Below are 22179 nucleotides of genomic sequence, written 5' to 3' on the forward strand. Positions count from 1 at the left end.
TAGGCCGTAAATTGCAAAAGTGCTTATTGTTACGTGTTCTATCTGACGCTATCCATTTATAAAAATTGGAATAATCCTCTAAATTCATTTTTTGTGTTGTAAAATATGTGCTATAATCCCATGTACCAGTCTTCACAGCCGGATCCTTCTATCCCCAAGGTCATCCGTCGGGTGACACTCGGGAGGTCCCTGTGCACATTAGACTATCTGACGATATCAGGGGTCAGGAGACTTTAGTCTAATGTGAACAGCACCTTAAGCCGCAGTCATTCCTGACTACACAAAACTATGTAACCGGATAGAGAAAATGAGACTCTGGTTCCCCAGGTCAGTGAATAGTCAGAAATCATTCACAATTTATGACACAAAATTCAAATAAAAAAAACCCCAAAAATATTTATTATCCACATAATCCCCCCAAAAAACAGAATTATCAAATTATCCTCATGTGACTCGTTCTTTGTGTAACAATGATGGGAGTTTTCTGTGGGTTCCACTGGAAGTCGCTATCGATCAGGAGAACCATTGTTAGCGGTGTTGCGGCTGTAACCGGAGGGGCGGCAGGTGCAGCGGCTTCGAGTCCTCAGTCCTTTTTGGATCCTTGTTTTCTCAGCTGAGCACGAAATCTGGAGTAAAAAAATAAAGGGTTAAAAATTATTCTACATTGCTCCCTCTGGTGGTCACTGACTGTACTGCACTGTCCGGGGAAGGAAGGTGTCAGACCCCAGAGGAAGAGGCCAGGAACACAGAATCAGTGTCAGGAGCAATCGGTGGAACTAGTATGTCACTAATACTATAGTAGATGTCACCTGCAGTCCTATGTAACACCACATATAACACAGTGAAATTTCTTGATAATGCAGTATCACCACCAGGTGACATCTACTACATTATCTGTACTCAGAGAGTTATCACTGTGTTATCTGTAGTGTTACATAGGACTGCAGGTGTCATCTACTGCATTATCTGTACTCAGAGAGTTATCACTGTGTTATCTGTGGTGTTACATAGGACTGCAGGCGACATCTACTACATTACCTGTACTCAGAGAGTTATCACTGTGTTAATCTGTGGTGTTACATAGGACTGCAGGCGACATCTACTACATTACCTGTACTCAGAGAGTTATCACTGTGTTATCTGTGGTGTTACATAGGACTGCAGGTGACATCTACTACATTACCTGTACTCAGAGAGTTATCACTGTGTTAATCTGTGGTGTTACATAGGACTGCAGGCGACATCTACTACATTACCTGTACTCAGAGAGTTATCACTGTGTTATCTGTGGTGTTACATAGGACTGCAGGCGACATCTACTACATTACCTGTACTCAGAGAGTTATCACTGTGTTATCTGTGGTGTTACATAGGACTGCAGGTGACATCTACTACATTATCTGTACTCAGAGATTTATCACTGTGTTATCTGTGGTGTTACATAGGACTGCAGGTGACATCTACTACATTATCTGTACACAGAGAGTTATCACTGTGTTATCTGTGGTGTTACATAGGACTGCAGGTGACATCTACTACATTATCTGTACTCAGGGAGTTATCACTGTGTTATCTGTGGTGTTACATAGGACTGCAGGTGACATCTACTACATTATCTGTACACAGAGAGTTATCACTGTGTTATCTGTGGTGTTACATAGGACTGCTGGTAGCACTTTGTTCCTTGTAGTGACGCATTCAGCGTTTTCCTTTCCAGACCCGGGTGCGGTGATGGAAGGGGCCGGTGTGTTTATTCTTACATCCTAGGTATATAAAGTGTCAGTGTGAGAACGCCGGGGTCTGGCGCTACCCCGGGATGCTCCATCTTACGTACTGATTGGGGGTAATAAATCCACAACCAGTTATAGGATACACATAGATTGATGTGTGATTTTCCTGGTCGTTGCCCCTCATCCCGGGACACTCCAGGGGCAGTCATGAAGATGCTCGGCACCTGCGGTCTTGGCCCCTGCGGTCTCCGCTCCGACTCCATCGGCTCTTCCTCCTGATTATGGCCGTTTTATACGTTTACTAAAGGGTCCTCTGGCACGAAGACGTTACAGTGATCGTGGGCCGCAAGTACTGAACAATAAGCCGCTCGTCGTGACGTCTGATTACAAAGTACGTGATCCGCATAGCAGGAACATTTACAATATAAGTAGGAGATATTAGTTGAGGTCGCACTGGACCGTCCTCGCCCCCCGCAGCGTCGACATCAGACCCCAATATATAATCATTGCTGAATGCACATAAATCCTCCGGCTACTCAGCGGCCGCCATTACTGCACCGCAGGCCGCAGCGGGCGCCTCCTGCCTGACTGACATTCAGCGGCATCATCCACCACTCATCCATCCTCCGCGGCCATCGCCCTCATTACAGCCGCAGACTCCAGGATCTTACTTTGCTCTAAATGCTGCAACTCGACTGGTGACCATGGAGACGTAGCGATCGACCAGCGCCTGCGGAGAGAGCGGAGAGCTCAGCGCCTATCTCCTCGCTATACAGCTCTGCTATATGTGTCTAGCACAGATCTAGAGGTTCCCATTGTTCTCCTGTTCCCAATATCTGCACATAATCCCTGTGCCCACCACAGCTGATGTGACCCGCTACATCTGTATGTCCCATGTGTCTATACATCCCACTATATCTCTATACGTCCCACTATATCTCTAGGTACCCGTATCTATACGTCCCACTATATCTCTAGGTACCCGTATCTATACGTCCCACTATATCTCTAGGTACCCGTATCTATACGTCCCACTATATCTCTAGGTACCCGTGTCTATACATCCCACTATATCTCTATGTACCCGTGTCTATACATCCCACTATATCTCTATGTACCCATGTCTATACGTCCCACTATATCTCTATGTACCCGTATCTATACGTCCCACTATATCTCTATGTACCCGTGTCTGTATGTCCCACTATATCTCTATGTACCCATGTCTATACGTCCCACTATATCTCTATGTACCCGTGTCTGTATATCCCACTATATCTCTATGTACCCGTATCTATATGTCCCACTATATCTCTATGTACCCGTATCTATATGTCCCACTATATCTCTATGTACCCGTATATATATGTCCCACTATATCTCTATGTACCCGTGTCTATACGTCCCACTATATCTCTATGTACCCATGTCTATACGTCCCACTATATCTCTATGTACTCGTGTCTGTATATCCCACTATATCTCTATGTACCCGTATCTATATGTCCCACTATATCTCTATGTACCCGTATCTATATGTACCCGTGTCTATACATCCCACTATATCTCTATGTACCCGTATCTATACGTCCCACTATCTCTCTATGTACCCGTATCTATATGTCCCACTATATCTCTATGTACCCGTATCTATATGTCCCACTATATCTCTATGTACCCGTATCTATATGTCCCACTATATCTCTATGTACCCGTGTCTATACATCCCACTATATCTCTATGTACCCGTGTGTATACATCCCACTATATCTCTATACGTCCCACTATATCTCTATGTACCCGTGTCTATATGTCCCACTATATCTCTATGTACCCGTGTCTGTATATCCCACTATATCTCTATGTACCTGTCTCTATACATCCCACTATATCTCTATGTACCCATGTCTATACGTCCCACTATATCTCTATGTACCCGTGTCTGTATATCCCACTATATCTCTATGTACCCGTGTCTATACGTTCCACTATGTCTCTCTGTTCCCGTCTATACGTTCCACTATATCTCTATGTACCCGTATCTATATGTCCCACTATATCTCTATGTTCCCGTGTCTATACGTTCCACTATATCTCTCTGTTCCCGCCTATACTTTCCACTATATCTCTATGTACCCGTATCTATATGTCCCACTATATCTCTATGTACCCATGTCTATACGTCCCACTATATCTCTATGTACCCGTATCTATACGTCCCACTATATCTCTATGTACCCGTGTCTGTATGTCCCACTATATCTCTATGTACCCATGTCTATACGTCCCACTATATCTCTATGTACCCGTGTCTGTATATCCCACTATATCTCTATGTACCCGTATCTATATGTCCCACTATATCTCTATGTACCCGTATATATATGTCCCACTATATCTCTATGTACCCGTGTCTATATGTCCCACTATATCTCTATGTACCCATGTCTATACGTCCCACTATATCTCTATGTACCCATGTCTATACGTCCCACTATATCTCTATGTACTCGTGTCTGTATATCCCACTATATCTCTATGTACCCGTATCTATATGTCCCACTATATCTCTATGTACCCGTATCTATATGTACCCGTGTCTATACATCCCACTATATCTCTATGTACCCGTATCTATACGTCCCACTATCTCTCTATGTACCCGTATCTATATGTCCCACTATATCTCTATGTACCCGTATCTATATGTCCCACTATATCTCTATGTACCCGTATCTATATGTCCCACTATATCTCTATGTACCCGTGTCTATACATCCCACTATATCTCTATGTACCCGTGTGTATACATCCCACTATATCTCTATACGTCCCACTATATCTCTATGTACCCGTGTCTATATGTCCCACTATATCTCTATGTACCCGTGTCTGTATATCCCACTATATCTCTATGTACCTGTCTCTATACATCCCACTATATCTCTATGTACCCATGTCTATACGTCCCACTATATCTCTATGTACCCGTGTCTGTATATCCCACTATATCTCTATGTACCCGTGTCTATACGTTCCACTATGTCTCTCTGTTCCCGTCTATACGTTCCACTATATCTCTATGTACCCGTATCTATATGTCCCACTATATCTCTATGTTCCCGTGTCTATACGTTCCACTATATCTCTCTGTTCCCGCCTATACTTTCCACTATATCTCTATGTACCCGTGTCTATACGTCCCACTATATCTACAGGTATATCATCTCTGTACTCACCTGGTTGTGTTTGTACATCACTGGAAATGTGAAGACCCCGATCACCACTGCAACAGAGAGAAGAGAATGAACAAGATGACAAAGAACGTGGGGACCATGCACCCAAATATATCCCTGCACTATATACACCAGAAGGTGCACACCCTATATACGCAGCCCCTCTCTTCATACCCCAGTACCTCACTGTGCACATTGGGGGGGCGCCCCACAGATGAGCGGTCAGGGTCTTACCGAGGAGCAGCAGGGTCAGTCCATTAACCACAGCGCCAACATATGTGAGGAGGTAGAGGAGGAGCAAGAACTGCGGGAAGAAAAGGGGGAAAGTCAGGGAGCCCCCCACAGTCATGTGTGGACCCGTGGGTGTGAGGTGTGATATATACAACACCCGGGTGACACACGTATGACAGGGAACGTATCAGGCCTTATCTACACGTCAGTGTCCATTTTTACCACACTGACTCATCGGTGAGTGCGCTGTGCACATAGAGAGCACTAACACCGTCGTGAGAAGGAGGCCTTAGAGGGAATCTATCACCAGACAGCTGCCCGATGTAGTGGCAGAGACCCTGATTCCAGCAATGGATCACTTACTGGGCTATTTGCTGCAGTTTTCTCTGCTGCAGATCTAGCAGTTCTCTGAATGCTGAGCTCTGTATAACCCCACCCACAAAATTGATTGGCATCTTTCTGTGTGCACTGTGCATAGGCAGAAGGCTGCCAATCATTAGTGGGGATGGGGATATACAGAGCTCCTGAATATGAAGGGCTACATGGCAGCTGCTTTACTGGTCCTCTGGTGATTAAGTCCTGTTAATAAAACTACAGCAAGAGACCCAATAAGTGACACATAACTGGAATCAGGATCTCTGTCTCTACGTCATGCTGCTCTCAGATTAGACGGCAAAAACTTGGTGGCGATTCTCTCTATAGGGGTTGTCCAGGCATATAGCATTATCAATATGATTGACCAAATATTGGACCTGTTATGGTCTGAGCCCGGCACCTCCACAGATCAGCTGTGGCCGGAGGTAAACAGTGAATGGAGTTGAACTACACGGCTCAGCTCCATGTGATGACAAGTGATCAATGTCAGACGCCTGGACAACCCCTTCAGGTTCAGTGTCTGGGCGAGTACATGATGTGCCGGAGGGAAAAGCGAGAGCCACGGGCGACTTTACCTTCAGTGACTCCTTTGTGTCCTGCACTAAGAAGAGTCTGCGGAGGGTGGAGAGCGCAGTGAAGGAGAGAACGACAAGGCGGGCGGCGACCACCTCCACCTGCTGAGGCGGCAGAATGGGGTCCATGTCCAGGTACTTCCTGAGGAGAGGAAAAGCTGATATGAGACTATAAGGGACTGTTCCCACGCTGCATTTTTTCTAAAGTGATGAGATTTCTGAAGTCTCCAGCACACGCTGCTGATCACTTTTTTTTTGCGGATTTGAACCTTCAAACGTGTTCTTTTTTTCAAATCTGCAGTGTGAATACTGTCAGCGTTTTTCCACCCATTAAAATGAATGAAGTAAAAACCAATAAAAAAAATGCATGTATTTTACCAACACTGAATGTGCGCACAATAAAAGCCGACACCACACACTACCCGGAGAACCCTGACACTGCTCCATACAGCCCACTGACACTGCTCCACACAGCCCACTGACACTGCTCCACACAGCCCACTGACACTGCTCCACACAGCCCACTGACACTGCTCCACACAGCCCACTGACACTGCTCCACACAACACACTGACACTGCTCCACACAACACACTGACACTGCTCCACACAGCCCACTGACACTGCTCCACACAGCCCACTGACACTGCTCCACACAGCCCACTGACACTGCTCCACACAGCCCACTGACACTGCTCCACACAGCCCACTGACACTGCTCCACACAGCCCACTGACACTGCTCCACACAACACACTGACACTGCTCCACACAACACACTGACACTGCTCCACACAGCCCACTGACACTGCTCCACACAGCCCACTGACACTGCTCCACACAGCCCACTGACACTGCTCCACACAGCCCACTGACACTGCTCCACACAGCCCACTGACACTGCTCCACACAACACACTGACACTGCTCCACACAACACACTGACACTGCTCCACACAACACACTGACACTGCTCCACACAGCCCACTGACACTGCTCCACACAGCCCACTGACACTGCTCCACACAGCCCACTGACACTGCTCCACACAACACACTGACACTGCTCCACACAGCCCACTGACACTGCTCCACACAGCCCACTGACACTGCTCCACACAGCCCACTGACACTGCTCCACACAGCCCACTGACACTGCTCCACACAGCCCACTGACACTGCTCCACACAGCCCACTGACACTGCTCCACACAACACACTGACACTGCTCCACACAACACACTGACACTGCTCCACACAACACACTGACACTGCTCCACACAACACACTGACACTGCTCCACACAACACACTGACACTGCTCCACACAACACACTGACACTGCTCCATACAGCCCACTGACACTGCTCCATACAGCCCACTGACACTGCTCCATACAGCCCACTGACACTGCTCCATACAGCCCACTGACACTGCTACATACAGCCCACTGAAACTGCTACATACAACACAATGACACTGCTACATACAGCCCACTGACACTGCACTGCTACATACAACACACTGACACTACTACAACACACTGACACTGCTCCATACAGCACACTGACACTGCTCCATACACACTGACACTGCTCCATACAACACACTGACACTGCTCCATACAGCCCACTGACACTGCTCCATACAACACACTGACACTGCTCCATACAACACACTGACACTGCTCCATACAACACACTGACACTGCTCCATACAACACACTGACACTGCTCCATACAACACACTGACACTGCTCCATACAACACACTGACACTGCTCCATACAGCCCACTGACACTGCTACAACACACTGACACTGCTACATACAGCACACTGACACTGCTACAACACACTGACACATACAGGACACTGACACTGCTACATACAACACACTGACACTGCTGCAACACACTGACACTGCTCCATACAACACACTGACACTGCTCCATACAACACACTGACACTGCTCCATACAACACACTGACACTGTCCCATACAGCCCACTGACACTGTCCCATACAGCCCACTGACACTGTCCCATACAGCCCACTGACACTGTCCCATACAGCCCACTGACACTGCTACATACAGCACACTGAAACTGCTACATACAGCCCACTGACACTGCTACATACAGCCCACTGACACTGCTACATACAGCCCACTGACACTGCTACATACAGCCCACTGACACTGCTACATACAGCACACTGACACTGCTCCATACAGCCCACTGACACTGCTACATACAACACACTGACACATACAGTACACTGCTACATACAACACACTGACACTGCTACATACAACACTGACACTGCTCCATACAGCCCACTGATATTGCTACATACAACACACTGACACTGCTACATACAACACACTGACACTGCGCTGCTACATACAGCCCACTGACACTGCTACAACACACTGACACATACAGTACACTGACACTGCTATATACAACACACTGACACTGCTGCAACACACTGACACATACAGTACACTGACACTGCTCCATACAGCCCACTGACACTGCTCCATACAGTTATATGAAAAAGTTTGGGCACCCCTATTAATCTTAAGCTTAATGTTTTATAAAAATTGGTGTTTTTGCAGCAGCTATTTCAGTTTGATATATGTAATAACTGTTGGACACAGTAATGTTTCTGCCTTGAAATGAGGTTTATTGTACTAACAGAAAATGTGCAATCTGCATTCAAACAAAATTTGACAGGTGCATAAGTATGGGCACCCTTATCATTTTCTTGTTTTAAATACTCCTACCTACTTTTTACTGACTTACTAAAGCATTTTTTTGGTTTTGTAACCTCATTGAGCTTTGAACTTCATAGCCAGGTGTATGCAATCATGAGAAAAGCTACTTAAAGTGGCCACTTGCAAGTTGTTCTCCTGTTTGAATCTCCTCTGAAGAGTGGCATCATGGGCTCCTCAAAACAACTGTCAAATGATCAGAAAACAAAGATTATTCAACATAGTGGTTCAGGGGAAGGATACAAAAAGCTGTCTCAGAGATTTAACCTGTCAGTTTCCACTGTGAGGAACATAGTAAGGAAATGGAAGAACACAGGGACAGTTCTTGTTAAGGCCAGAAGTGGCAGGCCAAGAAAAACATCAGAAAGGCAGAGAAGAAGAATTGTGGGATCAGTCAAGGACAATCCTCAGACCACCTCCAGAGAGCTGCAGCATCAACTTGCTGCAGATGGTGTCACTGTGCATCGGTCAACTATACAACGCACTTTGCACAAGGAGAAGCTGTATGGGAGAGTGATGCGAATGAAGCCGTTTCTGCAAGCACGCCACAAACAGAGTCGGCTGAGGTATGCAAAAGCACATTTGGAGAAGCCAATTTCTTTTTGGTAGAAGGTCCTATAGACTGATGAAACCAAGAGTGAGTTGTTTGGTCATACAAAAAGGCGTTATGCATGGCGGCAAAAAAAAAACAGCATTCCAAGAAAAACACTTGCTACCCACAGTCAAATTTGGTGGAGGTTCCATCATGCTTTGGGGCTGTGTGGCCAATGCCGGCACCGGGAATCTTGTTAAAGTTGAGGGACGCATTGATTCCACTCAGTATCAGCAGATTCTTGACAATAATGTTCAAGAATCAGTGATAAAGTTGAAGTTACGCAGGGGATGGATCTTTCAGCAAGACAATGATCCAAAACACCGTTCCAAATCTACTCAGGCATTCATGCAGAGGAACAATTACAATGTTCTGGAATGGCCATCCCAGTCCCCAGACCTGAATATCATTGAACATCTGTGGGATCATTTGAAGAGGGCTGTCCATGCTCGGCGACCATCAAACTTAACTGAACTGGAATTGTTTTGTAAAGAGGAATGGTCAAAAATACCTTCATCCAGGATCCAGGAAATCATTAAAAGCTACAGGAAGCGACTAGAGGCTGTTATTATCGCAAAAGGAGGATCTACTAAATATTAATGTCACTTTTCTGGTGAGGTGCCCATACTTATGCACCTGTCAAATTTTGTTTGAATGCAGATTGCACATTTTCTGTTAGTACAATAAACCTCATTTCAAGGCAGAAACATTACTGTGTCCAACAGTTATTACATATATCAAATTGAAATAGCTGCTGCAAAAACACCAATTTTTATAAAACATTAAGCTTAAGATTAATAGGGGTGCCCAAACATTTTCATATAACTGTGCAACACACTGACACTGCTACATACAGCCCACTGACACTGCTACATACAGAAAACTGACACTGCTACATACAGAAAACTGACACTGCTACATACACCCCACTGACACTGCTACATACAACACACTGACACTGCTACATACAACACACTGACACTGCTACATACAACACACTGACACTGCTACATACAGCACACTGACACTGCTACATACAGCACACTGACACTGCTACATACAGCACACTGACACTGCTACATACAGCACACTGACACTGCTATATTTCAAGCCGAGCAGCCCCCCACAGTTGTCCGGTGGTCATGTCTCCGCACTCACTGGAAGGGATTTATTCCGTCTCCCTTCTTCAGGAGTTTGCAGTAGATCCGTATTATGAATGTTGCACTGAGGACGAGGAGACAGGAGTAGGAGACGATGCTGATCACACTGAACTGGATGAGGCACAGCAGGCACACAGTGAGACCGGTGAGACAGCTGGCAGAGAGAGCGATGTCTCGCCAGTATAAGAGGTCTGCCACTGAGAGAGAGAAAAAGAGAGCGAGGTAAGCGTCAGCACCGGCGCAGAGAGCGAGGTAAGCGTCAGCACCGGCGCAGAGAGCGAGGTAAGCGTCAGCACCGGCGCAGAGAGCGAGGTAAGCGTCAGCACCGGCGCAGAGAGCGAGGTAAGCGTCAGCACCGGCGCAGAGAGCGAGGTAAGCGTCAGCACCGGCGCAGAGAGCGAGGTAAGCGTCAGCACCGGCGCAGAGAGCGAGGTAAGCGTCAGCACCGGCGCAGAGAGCGAGGTAAGCGTCAGCACCGGCGCAGAGAGCGAGGTAAGCGTCAGCACCGGCGCAGAGAGCGAGGTAAGCGTCAGCACCGGCGCAGAGAGCGAGGTAAGCGTCAGCACCGGCGCAGAGAGCGAGGTAAGCGTCAGCACCGTCGCAGAGAGCGAGGTAAGCGTCAGCACAGGGGCAGAGAGCGAGGTAAGCGTCAGCACAGGGGCAGAGAGCGAGGTAAGCGTCAGCACAGGGGCAGAGAGCGAGGTAAGCGTCAGCACAGGGGCAGAGAGCGAGGTAAGCGTCAGCACAGGGGCAGAGAGCGAGGTAAGCGTCAGCACAGGGGCAGAGAGCGAGGTAAGCGTCAGCACCGGCGCAGAGAGCGAGGTAAGCGTCAGCACAGGGGCAGAGAGCGAGGTAAGCGTCAGCACAGGCGCAGAGAGCGAGGTAAGCGCCAGCATGGGCATTTGGTCATTACCCACCACTGATCCTCTATAATAAGACTGCGCTTGCGTGGCGCTGTTCGCCCTCTATCATGTGACGCTGGGAGATGACATCGCAGTGATACTATAGTGGATACATAATCCCGGGGATGTGTGTAATAATTTGTAGTCCAGGAGTTAAACTCTCAGTGATGGGGCCCCATACTACTGTCTTACAGAGCCGCAGGGCCATCAGGGGCTCAGACCGGGCTTCACCTCCAGCAAGTTGACAGGTAATTGATGATTACATTTGGCCCATCTACTCCAGTTCCGGTCCACGACCCTGGGGGGGCCGTCAGCTATAGAGGAGACCAGATTACCCCCTCCTACAGATTCAAAATTAAGTGACCCTCAAAAGATCCTCCCTGCGTTTCCCACTAAGTGCCCATATTGGGTTACTAGGTGGCAGATGGGAGCTGTGGGGCCCCGACCATTTTACAAGAGGGACCCAGATACTTTAACTGACAGCCATGGCTGTGGAGGGGCCAGGTGCTGTAGGGGGGCCTCACGCTGACACTGATATTTGTCCCTTTTTGCCCCATTCTCGGCCTCCACCCCTCACGTCTCTGCAGGACTCACCCGCTTTCCTCATGGTGTCCTCCTGGTAGCTGCTCCGGGTCTGGGGTGACAGGTGGTGAGAGTCTCTACGACCAGCGTCTGTGAGGGAAGAAGAAGACACTAAATATAGATGGACAGGGACAACCCCCCTGAGACGAGCAACAACCTCTGTCCTGAGAACCCCTCTCTGCGGCCAGAAAAAGCCACGGAGAACAGCTGTCCACACCCAGGGTCAGCTGCTGCCCACTCCACGCAGGGCACCCCTCATATGCCAGGAAGACACCGCCTGTAGTGGGCACCTTGTGTCCCGGGGGGGGGGGGAGTCAGCACTTACATATTATTGAAGGTTTTATCAAAGTAAAGGTAGCAAAGAAGTAAGTGACCCCCAGCCCCTGCAGTGGTGAAGAAGTGAACGACAGAGGAAGACCCCACAATCACCTCCATTATTCCACCTCCTGACCCAGCTGGGAGAGGTGAGCGCTGCAGCCAGAGATTCCCCTCATTCCCAGAAGCTTTAATACAAAGCTGCGCGGCTTATAGAGATCAGAGACCGCGGGCGATAAGCTGCAACAATGGAGCGCGAGCCAGGAGAAAGCCATTGTATCTCTCCCCATATGCCAGCACTGTGTAGAATAACTGATAACGGGGCAGCAGTGATGTCACTTCCTGTATAACATAACTGATATCACAAGAGCAGTGATGTCATATATAAAATCTGCATCATACTCCAGAGCTGCGCTCACTATTCTGGTCTAGTCACTGTATACATACATTACATTACTGATCCTGTACTGATCCTGAGTTACATCCTGTATTATACTCGAGAGCTGCACTCACTATTCTGCTGCTGCTGTCACTGTGTACATACATTACATTACTGATCCTGAGTTACATCCTGTATTATACTCCAGAGCTGCACTCACTATTCTGCTGGTGCAGTCACTGTGTACATACATTACATTACTGATCCTGAGTTACATCCTGTATTATACTCCAGAGCTGCACTCACTATTCTGCTGGTGCAGTCACTGTGTACATACATTACATTACTGATCCTGTACTGATTCTGAGTTACATCCTGTATTATACTCCAGAGCTGCACTCACTATTCTGCTGGTGCAGTCACTGAGTACATACATTACATTACTGATCCTGTACTGATCCTGAGTTACATCCTGTATTATACTCCAGAGCTGCACTTACTATTCTGCTTGTGCAGTCACTGTGTGCATACATTACATTACTGATCCTGTACTTGATCCTGAGTTACATCCTGTATTATACTCCAGAGCAGCACTCACTATTCTGCTGGTGCAATCACTGTGTACATACATTACATTACTGATCCTGAGTTACATCCTGTATTATACTCCAGAGCTGCACTCACTATTCTGCTGGTGCAGTCACTGTGTACATACATTACATTACTGATCCTGAGTTACATCCTGTATTATACTCCAGAGCTGCACTCACTATTCTGCTGGTGCAGTCACTGTGTACATACATTACATTACTGATCATGAGTTACCTCCTGTATTATACTCCAGAGCTGCACTCACTATTCTGCTGGTGCAGTCACTGTGTACATACATTACATTACTGATCCTGAGTTACATCCTGTATTATACTCCAGAGCTGCACTCACTATTCTGCTGGTGCAGTCACTGTGTACATACATTACATTACTGATCCTGAGTTACATCCTGTATTATACTCCAGAGCTGCACTCACTATTCTGCTGGTGCAGTCACTGTGTACATACATTACATTACTGATCATGAGTTACCTCCTGTATTATACTCCAGAGCTGCACTCACTATTCTGCTGGAGGTTTCACTGTACAGTGTTTCCTTGGTGACATCTAGTACTATGTCTCACCCATTGTGATCCCTGATATTTTCGGCTGGGGTTTCTCCACTAGTGTCTGTTCCTCATAGTTCCTCGGGGGCAGGGCTTGTGTCACCTGACACGCCTTCTCCAAAAGAACATAGGTCACAGTCTCCTCTTCTGGTTCCTCTTTCCTTGGTAACTGTGCTCGGCCCAGACCCCGTCCCCTTCGGGCCCTAACTGTGGGACGGGTTAATGGGACTGAACTTCCAATGGTAATGTAAGAGAAGGTTGGCTCCTGAGGTGAAGGTAAGGGCCACAGATCAGCCAGGGTCACCGTGGCATCATCGAGGTCACCTACAACATAGACAGAAGAGCGGCACTGAGCATGTGGCGTGATGACCGGGCCTCATTTATCAGTACAGCTGTCATTGTTTCCCATAGCAACCAATCACAGTGCAGCTTTCATTTTACCTGAAAAGTTTAAAAAATGAAAGCTGAACTGTGATTGGTTGTTATGGGCAACAGAAAAAAATTACTGTTGGGTTTGATCAATGAGGCCCAGTATTGTGTTTACATGGACGAGGGGCCATTCAGAAGGGGCGGAGCTACAAATCAATCGTGCATGTCATGTGACTAATATAGAGGACACACATACACACGGAGTCTTTACCATCTGGAGGGCAGGAGTCCGGGGTGCTGGAGGCAGTGGATGGAGCGTCCTCTGCAGGAGAAGCACAGACATTACAGGCACAATTTTGATAATTTTTGGGTAAGTTTTGTTTGAATGCATGATTGCATGAATGCACAGCACCACTGCCCCCACATAGTCACCTGCACAGCACCACCGCCTCCACACAGTCACCTGCATAGCACCGCCGCCCCTACACAGTCACCTGCACAGCACCAAAGCCTCCACACAGTCACCTGCACAGCACCACCACCTCCACAGTCACCTGCACAGCACCGCCGCCCCCCACACAGTTACCTGCACAGCACCACCGCCTCCACACAGTCACCTGCACAGCACCACCGCCTCCACACAGTCACCTGCACAGCACCACCGCCTCCACACAGTCACCTGCACAGCACCGCCGCCTCCACACAGTCACCTGCATAGCACCGCCGCCCCTACACAGTCACCTGCACAGCACCAAAGCCTCCACACAGTCACCTGCACAGCACCACCACCTCCACAGTCACCTGCACAGCACCGCCGCCCCCCACACAGTTACCTGCACAGCACCACCGCCTCCACACAGTCACCTGCACAGCACCACCGCCTCCACACAGTCACCTGCACAGCACCGCCGCCTCCACACAGTCACCTGCACAGCACCGCCGCCTCCACACAGTCACCTGCACAGCACCGCCGCCTCCACACAGTCACCTGCACAGCACCGCCGCCTCCACACAGTCACCTGCACAGCACCACTGCCCCCACATAGTCACCTGCACAGCACCACCGCCTCCACACAGTCACCTGCATAGCACCGCCGCCCCTACACAGTCACCTGCACAGCACCAAAGCCTCCACACAGTCACCTGCACAGCACCACCACCTCCACAGTCACCTGCACAGCATCGCCGCCCCCCACACAGTTACCTGCACAGCACCACCGCCTCCACACAGTCACCTGCACAGCACCACCGCCTCCACACAGTCACCTGCACAGCACCACCGCCTCCACACAGTCACCTGCACAGCACCGCCGCCTCCACACAGTCACCTGCATAGCACCGCCGCCCCTACACAGTCACCTGCACAGCACCAAAGCCTCCACACAGTCACCTGCACAGCACCACCACCTCCACAGTCACCTGCACAGCACCGCCGCCCCCCACACAGTTACCTGCACAGCACCACCGCCTCCACACAGTCACCTGCACAGCTCCACCGCCTCCACAGTCACCTGCACAGCACCGCCGCCTCCACACAGTCACCTGCACAGCACCGCCGCCTCCACACAGTCACCTGCACAGCACCGCCGCCTCCACACAGTCACCTGCACAGCACCGCCGCCCCCCACAGAGTCATCTGCACAGCACCACCGCCTCCACACAGTCACCTGCACAGCACCACCGCCCCCACACAGTCACCTGCACAGCACCGCCGCCTCCACACAGTCACCTGCACAGCACCGCCGCCTCCACAGTCACCTGCACAGCACCGCCGCCTCCACAGTCACCTGCACAGCACCGCTGCCCCCACACAGTCACCTGCACAGCACCACCACCTCCACAGTCACCTGCACAGCACCACTACCTCCACAGTCACCTGCACAGCACCGCCGCCCCCACACAGTCACCTGCACAGCACCGCCACCTCCACAGTCACCTGCACAGCACCACCGCCTCCACACAGTCACCTGCACAGCACCACCGCCTCCACACAGTCACCTGCACAGCACCACCGCCCCCACACAGTCACCTGCACAGCACCACCGCCCCCACACAGTCACCTGCACAGCACCACCACCTGCACAGCACCAAAGCCTCCACACAGTCACCTGCACAGCACCACCACCTCCACCCCCACAGTCACCTGCACAGCACCGCCGCCCCCCCCACAGTCATCTGCACAGCACCGCCGCCCCCACAGTCACCTGCACAGCACCGCCACCCCCAGACAGTCACCTGCACAGCACCGCCGCCCCCAGACAGTCACCTGCACAGCACCGCCGCCTCCAGTCACCTGCACAGCACCACCGCCTCCACAGTCACCTGCACAGCACCAAAGCCTCCACACAGTCACCTGCACAGCACCACCACCTCCACCCCCAGTCACCTGCACAGCACCGCCGCCCCCCCCACAGTCATCTGCACAGCACCGCCGCCCCCCCCACAGTCATCTGCACAGCACCGCCGCCCCCAGTCACCTGCACAGCACCACCACCCCCAGACAGTCACCTGCACAGCACCGCCGCCCCCAGACAGTCACCTGCACAGCACCGCCGCCCCCAGACAGTCACCTGCACAGCACCGCCGCCCCCAGACAGTCACCTGCACAGCACCGCCGCCCCCAGACAGTCACCTGCACAGCACCGCCGCCCCCAGACAGTCACCTGCACAGCACCGCCGCCCCCAGACAGTCACCTGCACAGCACCGCCGCCTCCACACAGTCACCTGCACAGCACCGCCGCCTCCACACAGTCACCTGCACAGCACCGCCGCCTCCACAGTCACCTGCACAGCACCGCCGCCTCCACAGTCACCTGCACAGCACTGCCGCCCCCACACAGTCACCTGCACAGCACCGCCACCCCCACAGTCACCTGCACAGCACCGCCGCCTCCAGTCACCTGCACAGCACCACCGCCTCCACAGTCACCTGCACAGCACCAAAGCCTCCACACAGTCACCTGCACAGCACCACCACCTCCACCCCCAGTCACCTGCACAGCACCGCCGCCCCCCCACAGTCATCTGCACAGCACCGCCGCCCCCCCCACAGTCATCTGCACAGCACCGCCGCCCCCAGTCACCTGCACAGCACCACCACCCCCAGACAGTCACCTGCACAGCACCGCCGCCCCCAGACAGTCACCTGCACAGCACCGCCGCCCCCAGACAGTCACCTGCACAGCACCGCCGCCCCCAGACAGTCACCTGCACAGCACCGCCACCCCCAGACAGTCACCTGCACAGCACCGCCGCCCCCAGACAGTCACCTGCACAGCACCGCCGCCCCCAGACAGTCACCTGCACAGCACCGCCGCCTCCACACAGTCACCTGCACAGCACCGCCGCCTCCACACAGTCACCTGCACAGCACCGCCGCCTCCACAGTCACCTGCACAGCACCGCCGCCTCCACAGTCACCTGCACAGCACCACCGCCTCCACACAGTCACCTGCACAGCACCACCGCCTCCACACAGTCACCTGCACAGCACCGCCGCCTCCACACAGTCACCTGCATAGCACCGCCGCCCCTACACAGTCACCTGCACAGCACCAAAGCCTCCACACAGTCACCTGCACAGCACCACCACCTCCACAGTCACCTGCACAGCACCGCCGCCCCCCACACAGTTACCTGCACAGCACCACCGCCTCCACACAGTCACCTGCACAGCTCCACCGCCTCCACAGTCACCTGCACAGCACCGCCGCCTCCACACAGTCACCTGCACAGCACCGCCGCCTCCACACAGTCACCTGCACAGCACCGCCGCCTCCACACAGTCACCTGCACAGCACCGCCGCCCCCCACAGAGTCATCTGCACAGCACCACCGCCTCCACACAGTCACCTGCACAGCACCACCGCCCCCACACAGTCACCTGCACAGCACCGCCGCCTCCACACAGTCACCTGCACAGCACCGCCGCCTCCACAGTCACCTGCACAGCACCGCCGCCTCCACAGTCACCTGCACAGCACCGCTGCCCCCACACAGTCACCTGCACAGCACCACCACCTCCACAGTCACCTGCACAGCACCACTACCTCCACAGTCACCTGCACAGCACCGCCGCCCCCACACAGTCACCTGCACAGCACCGCCACCTCCACAGTCACCTGCACAGCACCACCGCCTCCACACAGTCACCTGCACAGCACCACCGCCTCCACACAGTCACCTGCACAGCACCACCGCCCCCACACAGTCACCTGCACAGCACCACCGCCCCCACACAGTCACCTGCACAGCACCACCACCTGCACAGCACCAAAGCCTCCACACAGTCACCTGCACAGCACCACCACCTCCACCCCCACAGTCACCTGCACAGCACCGCCGCCCCCCCCACAGTCATCTGCACAGCACCGCCGCCCCCACAGTCACCTGCACAGCACCGCCACCCCCAGACAGTCACCTGCACAGCACCGCCGCCCCCAGACAGTCACCTGCACAGCACCGCCGCCTCCAGTCACCTGCACAGCACCACCGCCTCCACAGTCACCTGCACAGCACCAAAGCCTCCACACAGTCACCTGCACAGCACCACCACCTCCACCCCCAGTCACCTGCACAGCACCGCCGCCCCCCCCACAGTCATCTGCACAGCACCGCCGCCCCCCCCACAGTCATCTGCACAGCACCGCCGCCCCCAGTCACCTGCACAGCACCACCACCCCCAGACAGTCACCTGCACAGCACCGCCGCCCCCAGACAGTCACCTGCACAGCACCGCCGCCCCCAGACAGTCACCTGCACAGCACCGCCGCCCCCAGACAGTCACCTGCACAGCACCGCCGCCCCCAGACAGTCACCTGCACAGCACCGCCGCCCCCAGACAGTCACCTGCACAGCACCGCCGCCCCCAGACAGTCACCTGCACAGCACCGCCGCCTCCACACAGTCACCTGCACAGCACCGCCGCCTCCACACAGTCACCTGCACAGCACCGCCGCCTCCACAGTCACCTGCACAGCACCGCCGCCTCCACAGTCACCTGCACAGCACTGCCGCCCCCACACAGTCACCTGCACAGCACCGCCACCCCCACAGTCACCTGCACAGCACCGCCGCCTCCAGTCACCTGCACAGCACCACCGCCTCCACAGTCACCTGCACAGCACCAAAGCCTCCACACAGTCACCTGCACAGCACCACCACCTCCACCCCCAGTCACCTGCACAGCACCGCCGCCCCCCCACAGTCATCTGCACAGCACCGCCGCCCCCCCCACAGTCATCTGCACAGCACCGCCGCCCCCAGTCACCTGCACAGCACCACCACCCCCAGACAGTCACCTGCACAGCACCGCCGCCCCCAGACAGTCACCTGCACAGCACCGCCGCCCCCAGACAGTCACCTGCACAGCACCGCCGCCCCCAGACAGTCACCTGCACAGCACCGCCACCCCCAGACAGTCACCTGCACAGCACCGCCGCCCCCAGACAGTCACCTGCACAGCACCGCCGCCCCCAGACAGTCACCTGCACAGCACCGCCGCCTCCACACAGTCACCTGCACAGCACCGCCGCCTCCACACAGTCACCTGCACAGCACCGCCGCCTCCACAGTCACCTGCACAGCACCGCCGCCTCCACAGTCACCTGCACAGCACTGCCGCCCCCACACAGTCACCTGCACAGCACCGCCACCCCCACAGTCACCTGCACAGCACCGCCACCCCCAGACAGTCACCTGCACAGCACCACCGCCCCCAGACAGTCACCTGCACAGCACCGCCGCCTCCACACAGTCACCTGCACAGCACCACCGCCTCCACAGTCACCTGCACAGCACCAAAGCCTCCACACAGTCACCTGCACAGCACCACCACCTCCACCCCCACAGTCACCTGCACAGCACCGCCGCCCCCCCACAGTCATCTGCACAGCACCACCACGCCCAGACAGTCACCTGCACAGCACCGCCGCCCCCAGACAGTCACCTGCACAGCACCGCCGCCTCCACACAGTCACCTGCACAGCACCGCCGCCTCCACACAGTCACCTGCACAGCACCGCCGCCTCCACAGTCACCTGCACAGCACCGCCGCCCCCACACAGTCACCTGCACAGCACCGCCACCCCCACACAGTCACCTGCACAGCACCGCCGCCCCCACACAGTCGCCTGCACAGCACCACCATCGCCCCCACACAGTCGCCTGCACAGCACCACCATCGCCCCCAGACAGTCACCTGCACAGCACCACCGCCCCCACATAGTCACCTGCACAGCACCGCCGCCCCCACACAGTCACATGCACAACACCACTGCCCCCACACAGCACTGCCGCCCCTACACAGCAAACACACAGATATATACACACGGCACAGCTAATACACAGATTATATACACACGGCACGTCTAATACACCGATATATACACACGGCACAGCTAATACACAGATATATACACACGGCACAGCTAATACACAGATATATACACACGGCACAGCTAATACACAGATTATATACACACGGCACAGCTAATACACAGATATATACACACGGCACGTCTAATACACAGATATATACACACGGCACAGCCAATACACAGATATATACACACGGCACAGCTAATACACAGATATATACACACGGCACAGCCAATACACAGATATATACACACGGCACAGCTAATACACAGATATATACACACGGCACAGCCAATACACAGATATATACACACGGCACAGCCAATACACAGATATATACACACGGCACAGCTAATACACAGATATATACACACGGCACGTCTAATACACAGATATATACACACGTCACGTCTAATACACCGATATATACACACGGCACAGCTAATACACAGATATATACACACGGCACAGCTAATACACAGATTATATACACACGGCACAGCTAATACACAGATATATACACACGGCACGTCTAATACACAGATATATACACACGGCACAGCCAATACACAGATATATACACACGGCACAGCCAATACACAGATATATACACACGGCACAGCCAATACACAGATATATACACACGGCACAGCTAATACACAGATATATACACACGGCACAGCCAATACACAGATATATACACACGGCACAGCCAATACACAGATATATACACACGGCACAGCTAATACACAGATATATACACACGGCACAGCTTATACAGTCAGAGCACTACTGTAGTAGTGTGACGGCAACACACTGACATGTGATGATCTGGGTGACAGTCACACGAGGACGCCGCGCTCCTCGCTCTCTATAGGATACACCCATATGCAGCCCCTACATAACAATGATGGAGGAGAGCCTGCACCTGCACTCACAGCGAGACACAATGATACAGCAGGCGACACTTACTGCAGTGTGTGAACGACAGGACGTGTCCCATATCCGCTGTCTGCCGGTGACACCCATACAGACCCACAAGCGCGCACCCCACAGCGTGTTCTCTCCCTGCCTAGCATCTCATTGTGGAGCAACCTGACACACACAACTCACAAACACAGGGAGGGGCGAGCGCAGCAGACAAAGGCCTGAGAGGGGGCAGGAAATGACTACTGCACACAGCCATTCATGGACCAACAGCAAAAGAGACAAGGGACCGCTCCACCCCACAATCCTGTCATCAGATGACTCCACACCGCTATACTACAATCATACGTCTCCACACCGCTATACTACAATCATACGTCTCCACACCGCTATACCACAATCATACGTCTCCACACCGCTATACCACAATCATACGTCTCCACACCGCTATACCACAATCATACGTCTCCACACCGCTATACCACAATCATACGTCTCCACACCG

At 52.5% G+C, this 22179-nt stretch overlaps 1 protein-coding gene across 2 annotated transcripts; it reads right to left on the minus strand.

Annotated features, from left to right (window-relative positions):
- Positions 1-370: 370 nt before the first annotated feature.
- On the minus strand, positions 371-21957 carry RTN2 (reticulon 2). Of its 2 annotated transcripts, none has more exons than XM_073638047.1 (10): positions 21720-21957; positions 14625-14690; positions 14018-14323; positions 12161-12238; positions 10663-10861; positions 6148-6286; positions 5201-5270; positions 4970-5016; positions 2402-2460; positions 371-626 (listed from the first exon to the last, which is right to left on the minus strand). In XM_073638047.1, the coding sequence occupies exons 1-10, from the start codon at positions 21748-21750 to the stop codon at positions 584-586; spliced, it is 1038 nt and encodes a 345-aa protein (XP_073494148.1). In that variant the 5' UTR covers positions 21751-21957; the 3' UTR covers positions 371-583. The 2 variants fall into 2 exon arrangements, with proteins under 2 accessions (XP_073494148.1, XP_073494149.1); XM_073638048.1 differs by having other exon boundaries at positions 14640-14690; positions 21720-21951.
- Between the last annotated feature and the right edge of the window lie 222 nt (positions 21958-22179).

This window comes from Phyllobates terribilis, unplaced genomic scaffold, assembly GCF_046119375.1.
Source record: "Phyllobates terribilis strain yellow unplaced genomic scaffold, ASM4611937v1 Scaffold_7__3_contigs__length_470593459, whole genome shotgun sequence".
Lineage (NCBI taxonomy): Eukaryota > Metazoa > Chordata > Amphibia > Anura > Dendrobatidae > Phyllobates > Phyllobates terribilis.

What these genes read in the sequence shown, in the direction of transcription:
- RTN2 (XM_073638047.1), bottom strand. Translation starts at nt 21,750, where the DNA reads ATGGGACACGTCCTGTCGTTCACACACTGCA. An exon ending in CCTGTCGTTCACACACTGCA is followed by an intron (nt 14,691 to 21,719) that starts GTAAGTGTCGCC and finishes CTTCTCCTGCAG; the next exon opens with AGGACGCTCCATCCACTGCC. An exon ending in AGATGGTAAAGACTCCGTGT is followed by an intron (nt 14,324 to 14,624) that starts GTATGTGTGTCC and finishes TCTATGTTGTAG; the next exon opens with GTGACCTCGATGATGCCACG.